At 36.7% G+C, this 12,131-nt stretch overlaps 1 protein-coding gene across 1 annotated transcript in view; it reads right to left on the bottom strand.

Annotated features, from left to right (window-relative positions):
* WDR70 (WD repeat domain 70) overlaps positions 1 to 12,131 on the bottom strand; it is a 126,373-nt gene that overhangs the window by 22,185 nt on the left and 92,057 nt on the right. Inside the window, exons 12-13 of the mRNA XM_088534385.1 lie at positions 10,383 to 10,467; positions 9,208 to 9,346 (exon numbers count right to left, since the gene is read on the bottom strand). Of these exons, the coding sequence (XP_088390511.1) occupies positions 9,208 to 9,346; positions 10,383 to 10,467 (224 nt within the window). The remainder of the gene's footprint in view (positions 1 to 9,207; positions 9,347 to 10,382; positions 10,468 to 12,131) is intronic.

Genomic DNA, 12,131 nt, shown 5'->3' with positions numbered 1-12,131 from the left:
GAACCTAGGGTGACTGAATCAGCTGTAGACATCTATATTTGGTCAGGTGAATCCCTATAGCCTACAAAAGCCAAAATAACTATAGAAGAAAAGCAGAAAACTAAATGGAGCAACACAAAAAGGATCTGTGTTAGAGCATGTTGTGCTACACACAAAGGGAAAAGGATTCTGGAGGCCAAATTAAATACTCCCAGTACAGAAATAATATATCAAATGAAAACTCCTAAAATTGTCCTGTATCTTTAGAATCTCAATTTTGAAAGATCAGGTCTAGCTCTGAAGATACCTAAAAACTGAAACAGAAACAAAAACACAGCTTTATGCTTCTTCCCCCTGTTTGTGGCCTACAAAAACACAATTTACATTCAGACTCTGTTCTGAATCTATGTAATAAAAAAGTCACAGCAATTGCTGCTGATCTAAGAAAATACCTTCAGTTAAGAAAAGAAAAACTTAAACAAACTGTCTCTCCTTCCTAAGTGGCAGCTTTGCTTCAGTGGCCATGACGGTATGTGACGGGCTCTGTTTGAACAGCCTGGTTCTGATTTGCTGCACTTGGCTGCCCAGATAAGTGGCAGGGCAGCAGGGAAGGGCCGCAGGGGGAGAAAGGACACGCTGACGGTGGCCATGGACTCTCTACATACAGGTCACCACAGCTGTGGTCAAGTGAGGCTTTCCTGACTGAGCTGTGTATTCCTCTGTACGGTAATTTTCATAAGTTCTGACACTGAAAAAAGAATCTTTATTTGTCAAAATCAGTATATGTGCAACTGGTTTACTCAGCACATCTCTCTCTCCTATAATAAACTACATATTCATGGCAAAAAAACCTATTTATGCAATGCAGTATCTTAGAAACATGCACAAGTTTAAAGCATAGTAATTCCTACTGCTTAGGAAACTCTACTGGCTTATTAGTATTCTTTATGAAACAGTAATTCCTTTCAAATTAACATTACCAGATAGCTTATAGCTATGTTAAAATACCTTTAAATAACTATATTAAAATATCTTTATACTTTAAAGGAGCAAGCAATTTCAAGTCTGAGCTGCAGTGAAGGATCAAAGCTCTGTGCCTTCCAACCTAACCTTCTATAGTTTGGAATCTGCATGAAAGTCCTGGATATGTCTTTCCAGAAATAAAGGGAGACATAAAAAAGTTATTTCAGGAAAACCATACTTATTTCAAAAAAGAAAATCTATGTTTTTAAATAAAACATTAAAATATCTGGATCTTAACAGTTAAAGCCAATTTCCCACTGTCCCCAAATCCTTAAACAATTGTTCCCCATCCCATGGATTAGGGTTACCTGCCAATTTTAATCAAACTCTACAATCAGGAAAGATATTGCAGCAGCAGCTTCCAAACTTCTCCATTTTATAATAAAGGTATGATTTATTTAGAAACTTTGGATATGTACATATTACTGTATAGATTAGACAAATCTAGCTTTCCACCACAGATTTCATAGGCAAACTTTAAATTTTCCCTGCTAATGCTTATAAAATGCATCCCAGTAAGAACGCATACTGTATCACTATTTGCTAAAAAAGGAGAGGAAAATCTCATAATATACTAAAATCTCATCACACTGGACTGCAGGAAAGACCAGTAAACATTTTAACTTAAAGACAGTAGAGTGATTTCGGATCTGAAACATATAGTGTTACATCCTCCCTCTCCCAGCCTCAACAACAGTCAAAACTAGGTCTGAAAGAATTTTAAACAATTATGCCAGTGTACTTGTCCCCAGGTGCACAGACATACTTACTTTGTGATACTATGCAACAAAAATTTCAGGTTAAAAAAAAAAATCAAGAAATTATTCAAAAAATCACCCTTCTAATCTGAGGCTAAGCGACATCTTATCTGCAGAAATACCAATCCTTCTGCTAAATAACCAGGGGTAAAAATGATAATGGACAGGCACAAAGGAAAGTAAAATCAACCAGTAGGGCCACCAATGTAAAGAAAGGCTTGTATATGGATGGGTTTCTCCTTCCTTTCTATAGGTACCTTGCTGTCTCCGCAGATCACCTGCACAGCCCTCGCTGCTACACATCAGCTAGGCTGCCCGTCTGCTCCCTTCCAAGGGCATCGCAAGTTCTGTCTTAGGAAACACAGAACGATATAATGCTGCTTGGAGGCAACATTAACTCCCTCTGTAATCTTTTTGCCCCGTCATCTTCCCACAGTGGTAACCCTGTGGTCAGGTGTCACTGCTGGATTTTCAATTAGCTTGCTCCTTCCCTTATGTAGTACACAGGCTTATCTACCCAAAGTATAGTGCATTAACAACAACAAAAATAATAGAATTAAACCATTTTAAATATCTCAAAAGTTGAACAACAAAGACTGTTGTTCTGCTTCCACCCTTTTTCTTCTTCGGAGCAAAAAGATGGTTAACATTTATATATTGATACTACGTTTGCTCTGATCCAGAAAGAAAAGTCTGCACACACATTAAGAATACACTAATGTTATATTTAAATTCTGCTTTAAGCCTCACTTGCAAAAATCTTCAGCTTTGAGATTCCTCTGGAGGTCATCCAAGGCAAAGAGCCAAATATAATAAATATTGTGGGTGGTTAGGGAATATCTAGAGTGTAGTGACCTGCTATCATTAGATTTAAAATACTCATGAGAATACAGTAGTAAAGGAAGAAATAATAATGGTTTTCCCTTGTGAAATGTGATTTAGCAAATGTGTGGAAACATTCAATGGAACAGGGACCTACAATGGATAGTATTTATAATTTTTTATGTAGAAACCAGAAATATCTTTTAAAACATTTTCAGATACCAATAACTTACAGCAATATAAAATATATGGATGGCAATGGTGAATCACATCTTTCAAAGTACAGTTATAAAGCATATTGTGAAAATTGAGTTGAATCAGTGATCAATACTTTTTATTCATTTGGTGAAGAGAGAGACTTTTAATCTATGTGGCGAACAGTCTTCCTTGCAATTGGACGGAAAAACATTTTCAAGCACCTGCTGTTAGAACTTCAGCACACAACTTGCACATATGATCCCTGTTTGTTATAGTGAGGAAAGTTGCACAGTTGATCTTTCACACACACTATAAACCTCTAGTGACAACTCTCCTAAAATGAAGTACACACTGCTGTGGGATATAAGGAGGGATGGACCACACTGCCTTAATATTTATGAAAGCAGAGAGAAAAAGTGACAAATAACTGTACTGTAAAAGAAAGCACTTTGCTGTCATTCATATTTTATGACAGACATTTTTTATTTTAATACAAAAAAGGTATCAAACCTTGAATACTGTATGTGCTTCCTTGTTGTGTTCCCCTTTCAAACAAAAGAAATGGTTTAAGAAACAAAAGTATCATGCTGATCTCTTCCAGAAGTCAAAAGAATTCATTTTTCCTATATGCAAAAGCTTTAAATATTAGTGAAGCAGGTCACAGTGGAAAAGCCCTTTACCATATTACTGCACCTTATAAATAGTAAATGCTGTTGTTTGAGGTCAAGGAAAGAAATACTGCAATACTATATCAACTGTGCATAAAGGATGCTAGAAGTTTCACATTCCTTTTTCCTCCTTTCCTTCTCACTCTTTAAGCTAAAAAGCTTTTTTTATAGCTTGTCTTAGAAGACCTTCCTGGAACATCCCGTAGAGATATTTTCAAAAGTATTTAATAATTTAACTTTTGCTTGTATTTGAGAAACTAAGAAATTATCAAAGAATTTTCTCAACAGAAATAAATTCCTCAAAATAACCACAAGTCAATGTTTTCAGACGTTGCTTATCTACAAAAACCTGCGGGATATTTTAAAACCTTATCCTTTCCTTTCTAACACACATAATCCCATCATCTGTTCTCATTTTTAAAATTATTTACTTTTTCATTTAAAAATAGCAGTTTCTCTAAGATGTACAACTTTTCTTTAGCCACCATCTTTGCCACGCAATAACAAGGATCTTTCATCTCTTTTCCATATGGGGAAAATGACTATTCCACTGATGCCAAAGTCAATCCTGTCTGTAGTCAGGATAATTATTGATTGATCTATCTGACAACTGACAGACATGTGAGAGAGATTCAAGTGGCTGTCCACAGCTATCTTCTATTAATATAAAAATCTAACATTAGGGGAAAAGTTGTGTACCTAACTCTCTTTCCCATACACTAGGTATTTAAAACTGCTTCCCATGAAGATTGCATACTCGGAGAGCCAAACCAAGAATTAGGAATAAATCCCCCTTGACATGCATTTGACTATGAAACCTCTCTTGCATTCCAGAAAGGCAGTCCAGTTACAGACAGCCCAAAAAATGAGACCTCAACCCAAAAATGCTGCAGGTCTTACTTTCTCCCACACTACATGAGGAAGGCAAAGGAAATGGCCCCTTGAGCTTGTGTGCTTTGTACATCTACTTCATACTCCTCTTACGGTGGTTTCAAGATTTGTTTAATGTTTCCCATTCATGTAAATTGGGTAAAAACATATTTTTGCACTGAATTGGAAATCTTTCACACAGAATAAGCTCCAAATGCTCAAATTGAGACAGTTTAATCTGATTATTTTCCCATGCATACGTGGGGTGAGGGCAAAAGAACAGTTCCTAGATCCCTGGTTCAAGATAGAAAGATGAATAAAATGTCTAAAAGAAAAAAAAAAAAAGTTGCACAAGCAGAGCAGGATGAAGTCTTGCTTTATAAAACTCATCTCTCTTGCCAACGAGAGAGGGATTCTGTGCATTTTAGCATAGGTAACTGTTTTCAGTATGGCCCCCATTGTTTTTCATCACACGTGCACACGCTGAGCCTGAGACAGGCTAAAGCAGTGCACACACAACAGCAGCCTCCTTACGAGAGGGCAGAGGTGTCATTCCAGCCCCGAGCTCTGGTTTCTTCGGCAATAAGTAAATCAGGCTGTCCTGCAACATGACTGCTTCACTCCTTGAGAAAAATCATAGTGCTATTAAAGGTAAAATTCCTGCATCTGCATCAGGATATCTTTAAGTCACAGATGATGATGGCAAAACAGTCAGAGAAACATCATTGTGCACTTGCCCTAGTCACGTACTCCCCTGTAGGCCACTGCTACTGGCCATAGACAAAGCCCATGGTCTGCACCAGTTCTTACTTATATCTTTAACAGTATTTAGTTTTCTTCACAAGTATTACTGTCTATGTGACAAGCTTAAGTTCAAAAGTCTCAGTGCCTACATGGTGGAATGGCATATGGGAGCAGACACAGCAGTTCAGTCTGTGACAAAAAATAGAAGACTAATACACAAAATGAAAAGCAAATTAATATTCTATACCCAGTCACAACAGCAGAGACTAATCAGGCTGCTAGTCCATTAGTAAAAACGACAAGGTTTCACTCCAGCAGCTTTGAAGCAATAATGGGTTTTCCCATGAAAACTTGAAAGAAAAGGTGAAAAACGGTTTGCAGGGTATGATGGAAAGGAATGTCAGGCACTGCTTTGGTCAAACACTCCCATTAAGTATTTTCCCATTATCCCCTAGGTTCATTCACAGGCCAATTGCACTGGCTATTTACAAAGGAAGTTTAAGATAATGTTTACTGTTCTTTAGTGTTCTTCAATTTTCTAAGCTTACAGGAGCTTCCCTTAAAATATCCTTGTGAAAACAAAGGAAATAAAAATAAAGTTTATGGTTTATGCTTTTTCTTCACAGTAAGTTTTTTCTTTACTCACATTATATGCCTTGTAGCACTAAGATGGAATATAAGACTAAAAAAGTCTTATTTTCATTTCATACTTGAAACAAATGGTTAAAGATGCTTGTTTTCTTCAACAGTTCAGACTAAATCCATTTAACATTACAGAAACTACAGATTTACTCCTTTGATCTGATAGATACTGGTGTACTTGCACATATACGCAGTGCTTACAAAAATCAAAAATACAAGCACTGTAATTGCATACTTAAGCACCTGATTATTTACAAAGGTAAAGAAGTCACTGAAAAACTAATTGTTTTTTGAAAAAGTTGAAAACTGAGAAAGTTTCAGACAACACTGAAACATCTTCAGTTACTGCTCTTTCAGCATACTTGAGACACCATAGGGAAAAAAAATGGAAACTACTAAAATAGTCAGAAAGCAAGTAATTAATTATGGAATTACTAAAAGATGCTTTGGTAAACCACAGGGAAGATATTAATCTATCAATTTATAGGCCAACAATCTTTCTAAAAAACAGTGCGCATTGCTTGTAAAACAACCACCTTCATCTTTAAAATTAATTTAGTCTGCTTTTATATGTTTATATTTCTTCGAACACTGCAATCTAAGAAAAGCATGAAGAAAAAACTACTGAAAAAGCTGAAGGATACAACAGAAATACCTAGAAAAAAATATACTGCTTTTATTTTAAAACACTAAATAGTATTTTGCCTTCTTTTAGAATCATAGAATCATAGAATCATAGAATGCTTAGGGTTGGAAGGGACCTCTAGAGATCATCTAGTCCAACCCCCCTGCATACGCAGGGACACCTAGAGCACGTGGCACAGGACTGCATCCAAGTGGGTTTGGAAGATCTCCAGAGAAGGAGACTCCACAACCTCTCTGGGCAGCCTGTTCCAGTGCTCTGTCACCCTCACTGTTAAGAAATTTTTCCTTAAGTTCCTATGGAATTTTTGGTGTTTCAGTTTCCGGCCATTTCCTCTAGTCCTATCAGTGGCCACCACTGAAAAGAGACCATCACCGTCCTCTGCACTCCCTCCCTTGAGGTACTTATAGACACTGATTAGATCCCCTCTCAGCCTTCTCTTCTCCAGGCTGAACAGGCCCAGCTCCCTCAGCCTCTCCTCATAGGGCAGATGTTCCAGGCCCCTGATCATCCTTGTAGCCCTGCGCTGGACTCTCTCCAGCAGCTCCACATCCCTCTTGTACTGTGGAGCCCAGAACTGGACACTTGATACATCTAACCATTTTTCTAGATATGTAGTGTTGAAGTTGGAAGCTAGACACAGTTCAGAGAGATTATTAGTGCTGGCTTACATGAAAATTACGTCATTAAGAATAGCATTTTTAACTATTGTCCTTCACCCACTATTTCCTATGTTGTTTCATTTGATCTATTACATGCAAAGCAGGTGTATGCAAAGCAGTCTTACGAATAAAGACAAATTAAAATTCAATAGTTCATATAATTTACTAGTCTTAAAAATACTATATAACTATCAGCACCTATATACATTTTTTGGCATAAAATTCTGAACCTGTTCAGGTTCAGACCTCTAATGTATTTAAATTCACAGTGCATGAGTGGATCCAGGAAAGGCAATTACTAGTCCCTAATTTTGTTGTTCCAACAATTTCCTACTATTGTTTCTCAGCTCCTTATTTCTTCTGCCTTTTGAATTAAAAGAGCTTCAGGCCCCAATCCTGAGAATCACAGTGCATTATCTAACCACGAAGGTAAACAGACTATTTCAAAGAACTAAAAAAGAGTTTCTGAGAGATAATGACAGCCATTGATAATTAAATTCCCTTTGAAAACAGAGAAGATGGGTTGATGAAAACTAGTCCTTACCATTTACTTGCAGATTAACAAGCACCATCACTGACAAGCTTCTTATTCCTAAGATCTTAAAGTTAAAGGGAAGTTTCCATATGCTACTACTGACCTCTCCATCACAAAATGAAGATGCCAGCATGACCAAGTCCAGACACTTACCTCTAATTAGCCCATGCTCATTGTGGATATAGTTGGTAAGTTACTTGATTTCCTGTGTCTCAGAAGAGCTCTTATGAGAATCTACCTCCCACACTAACTTATGTAGTTGGTTGTTTTGATCTGTTATAAAATTTCAGAGGGGATACCGAGGCATTCACATATTGTGTCTAAAAAGGTTATAATACTTGTACCAGAAAAAAAAAAATCTGTCAGAAATTCTTAAGAGCTAAGTTAATGTTTTGGTCGGGTTCATGGGTCGAACTCTGAAAACAAAATTTAGGTCATCTTTAAAGAAATGTTTTAATAAATGAAAATTCCAGTGAAAACTCAAGTACAATATAAAAAATATATTTAGAGTGTATCTGTTCAACACAGAGTTTTTGTCCCCCTTCGGCTACAAAGCCACAATCTTTCTGTTTTGACACTACTTCTGTGTTTTTGATTTTCAAGTCTGCTCCCAAAAAAATGAGTGATATAACATTCAGCCATAAGCTTATTTTGGAAGGATGAAAGGAGATTATGTAATTAGAAAAGAAAATGTGATTTGAAAAATAAATATAAATGTAAATTCAGTGCAAATGAATTCAAACAGAAACAGCTTTGCTGTGCTCTGCTAATAAAGACCACTGCACCGTAAGAGGTAGGTTAAGAAAAGTGTCAAAGGAGAAAACAATATCGTGAATCACTGCAGCAGGACAAAGAATCAGTTGGTGATGGACTTGAACAACTCTTGGAAATGCTGCATACATCAGCAACTGCAACTCTCTCTGAATTTCTCTCAAGTTTCATTGTCACAGTCTATACACTTGCTTATGTGCACCACAGCAAGTTGTTTATGCGCTTATGCATAAGCATAAAGCAAGTTTTTTTGGCTTTTTTTGCCTTTTTTTTTTTACTCAAATATAGTGTTAAGCTTTTCCTTCAGTACAGGAAAACATATGAAATATTGAACTCACAGACTCTTTTCTAGTACAGATTCACAATTTTAGGATTTTATATTTCTATTAAAACCAGGATTTTTAGATAGAGAGTTTCCTAGTTATCCCTATCCTATTTATTTTGCCAGAAAAATCTTGTGGCTACACAAGGAAGAAGGTCTAGTAAAATATATTCTATAAATTATAAGTTTGGCTACAAGAACCAGTTGGGGTTCTGTCATGACATTTTACTGTGAAAACTGGTGGACTAAATGGCGTAAATATAAGTGAATTTTCGAATCTTTGCTTCATTTTGCAGCTCTGCAAAAGATCAGAAAGAATCTGGACAAATTGTGACCCAAAGTAGGGATCTCCTAGTGCTTAAATACCTTGTTTTAACACTTCTTTTTTCTTTTAAATGAAGGAACAATAGCACTTATTCAGGGCATTCACTCTAGTAATACTTGCGCTTAAAAATGCAGTAGAAAAACTAAACTAGTGTTAATAGGTACCTATCTGCAGAGAGAAATAAAGCATATGAATGTGATTTCATTCATACTTGACTAGCGGGATAAAAAAAAAAAAATACATACTGCATTTGTAACATCTATCTCATACAACTTCTGGAACGTCTCCCGATCAAAGAAGAAAAGCTTCCCACTGCCACCACCTCTCTTAACAGAGGTGCCTGTGACCAGTATTTTATCGTCAGGGCTGAAACAGCAATCTGTCCTGAGGAAGAACATAAACAATCACATTGAACAAATTGATAATTAATATGTAGGAAGATATTTATAAATTACAAAAAGGCTTGCTTTTAAAGAAAGTATGTCAATAATTTTAAGACAAGGCTTAAAAAAATCTTTTAACATATATCAGTTAATATTTACAGTGACAGCTATGCACAGAACATGCAAACTGACAAAAACAATAACCCCATCCCACAAATCCTCTTCTTAAAAATCTCGTACACTTTTCAGCATCAGAAACAAACAAAAAGTTATTTCCAAGTCTGGCTAACATCATTCAGCAAGCAAATAAATCTATCATGAAATCTGTTTTCGCTAATGATATATTCTTCAATGCTGCACAGCAGTGTGTTTATATAGTGGCCAAAAATATTTGTGTGTTTACTTTTCCTCCGTCTGTCCATGCTACAAAATAAAGTGGTTGTGTCTTTAAGATTGATCTATCCCTGACCTTCCCTCCTCAAGATCCTATTTCAAAAGCACATATTGTCCTTAGAATTGGATTAGCCTGTGCTACAACTACAAAAATGCAGGTAATAACAATAAAAATAGGAAATAGAGTACTTCTGTAATAAAACACAGTATTTAAGTCCTACAGAATTCAGTCACCACCACTTGATCATATCTTGAATTCATACCTTGCATCTTTATGCTTATGTTTACTTTTCAATTCAGCTCTATTTTTTTTATTAATCACCAATCAAAAAGGAATGAGGTTCATTTATATGTCTCATTATACATACGTGTGTCAATGAACTGGCCTCCTGAAATGTTTATAACCTAATTAAGACTGGAAAAAGGCTATTAGACAAAAAATGGTATACGACAGACAGAGCTAGCTCTAAATTATGATGGAATATAGCACTGTTTTCAAAAAACTCTTAAGTCCTAAAACAACTAAGAATAAGGTCTCCTTGCCCCATTCAGGATTTAGCGAGAACTGTGAAGCAGAACATATTCCCTCCTGCTCAGCCCAACTACTGCTATTTCTACTAGCTGGAATAAATCAATGTACTTACATTGGAAAGAAGCTGGGCAACCTTTCAGCTGAATTAAGAGGCTTTTTAAATTGTCTTATATCCCATATCTTTAAAGTATCATCTCCTGTGAAGCAAAAGAGACAAAAGGCAGCAATAAGGAATTAAAGTCAAGAACTTATACACCAGCAGAAAATTTGACCCTCTAACTCAGACATAAAAGACATAGGAAAATGAAGAGAATAAGAAGGGCAGAATCATTCAAACAGGGATGGGAGGGGAAGTCATCGAAAGTGCAAAGATGAAACTTCCCACCTGATGCACCCCAGCAGACCAGGAACTTCTCAACAGCTCAACTCCATCACAGCAATCTCTCCTACCCACAACAACTACCCATATCAGAATCATATTCCTCAAACAGTAATGGCACACAAAGATGTTCTGCTTCTTTAGCAGGCAAACAGGAACAAATTACAATCTCGGTATGGAAAACAGGCCCTAGAATCAGGCAGAATTCCTTGCGGAAGGCAGAGAATGGATGCAAACGAACCACACTTGCTGTAGTGAAACCTTTTCACACCCTTCCACAACACCTTTGACCATAAAAGCCAAAATCAAGGTTAGAGTAAGACATTTATAGCAATTCTCATCTGTGTTTGATAAACATGGCGTGACTCCATAGGCCAGTAAATGTCAGGCTGTTTATTCCCTTCTGAAAAGTTATGACATATTAACAAAGTGTGAACAACAAAAACAAAAATGATTAGTTACTTTTTCTCAGAGATCTACATCTCTGCTGCACATTCCCCCGGGATACATATTCCTAGCACGAGATGAATCTTGAGGCCTGAGGCATCTTGCTCAGGCACCTAGACATCCCTTTGCATTCAAAACAAGCGCTGCAGCGCTTTCAAGGGTGAACAAAAAGGACTTTAAAAATATCAGCAGATTAGTTTTAGTCAAAAAGTTACAAAGTTTCCTAACCTACCAGGAAAGGTAAGGCAAGTGACTAGTAATCTACAGACCTGCTTTCCTCTGTAGCCCAAACCTTGCCAGGAAATAATTTTCTGTTGTCTAAAAGTGTTCTGTGAACTTCCAGGGTTTGAGATTAAGAGCTTAAAAGAGGCATTGGAAATAAAACTTAAAAAAATTAACACACCATAAAAAAAAATGTTATATGCCATAACAAAGGCAACCAAGGCCAGCAGTACCCTTTACAGGGAAAGCAATAATGTGTGGCCTCGTACATCATGTATGTTTATACTGAGGACTAGGATAACTCCTTACTACAAAATATTTTTAAGAAGTGGACAACTTAAATAAATGATGTCTAGAGCAAAGTATATTTCTGTTCGTTGTGAAGCTGAAAAATGATGAGAAAGAAAAATGTTAAGTCCCTATTTTGGGAATATCTGTTTTCTTATTGTTTCATAGTAGACTCTATCCTAAACACTTCAAAGCAAGCGGACTTGTAATACGAGCCCTGCTTTTCCCTTCCTACCCCCAACAAAAGAACACTTATCGTCTAGATGTTATATCTAATGCAGCAGCACTTTATAAATGTATGCAAAGGATACCATTTGGCCGCTTTGCAAATCTCCTGGATAGGGACAGATCTAAGGCTAGCAGCCAAGGCTGTGCTGTTCCCAATGGAATGAGCCTTGACATGATCTTCAAGCTGTAGCCCTGCCAGGCTTTTGCAGGAGAGGTGCAGTCAGACATTTAGCTACAGCTTTTCTGCTAGCAAGAAAGTGTACCATGTCGGTTTAACAAATTAGAAGAAGTTAGAAG

Source organism: Tinamus guttatus, unplaced genomic scaffold, assembly GCF_059628265.1.
Source record: "Tinamus guttatus ecotype Peru unplaced genomic scaffold, ASM5962826v1 Tinamus_guttatus_pri_ptg000549l, whole genome shotgun sequence".
NCBI classification, from domain to species: Eukaryota; Metazoa; Chordata; class Aves; order Tinamiformes; family Tinamidae; genus Tinamus; species Tinamus guttatus.
The sequence above is the reverse complement of the archived record's forward strand: the minus strand, read 5'-3'. Positions and strand labels throughout refer to the sequence as shown.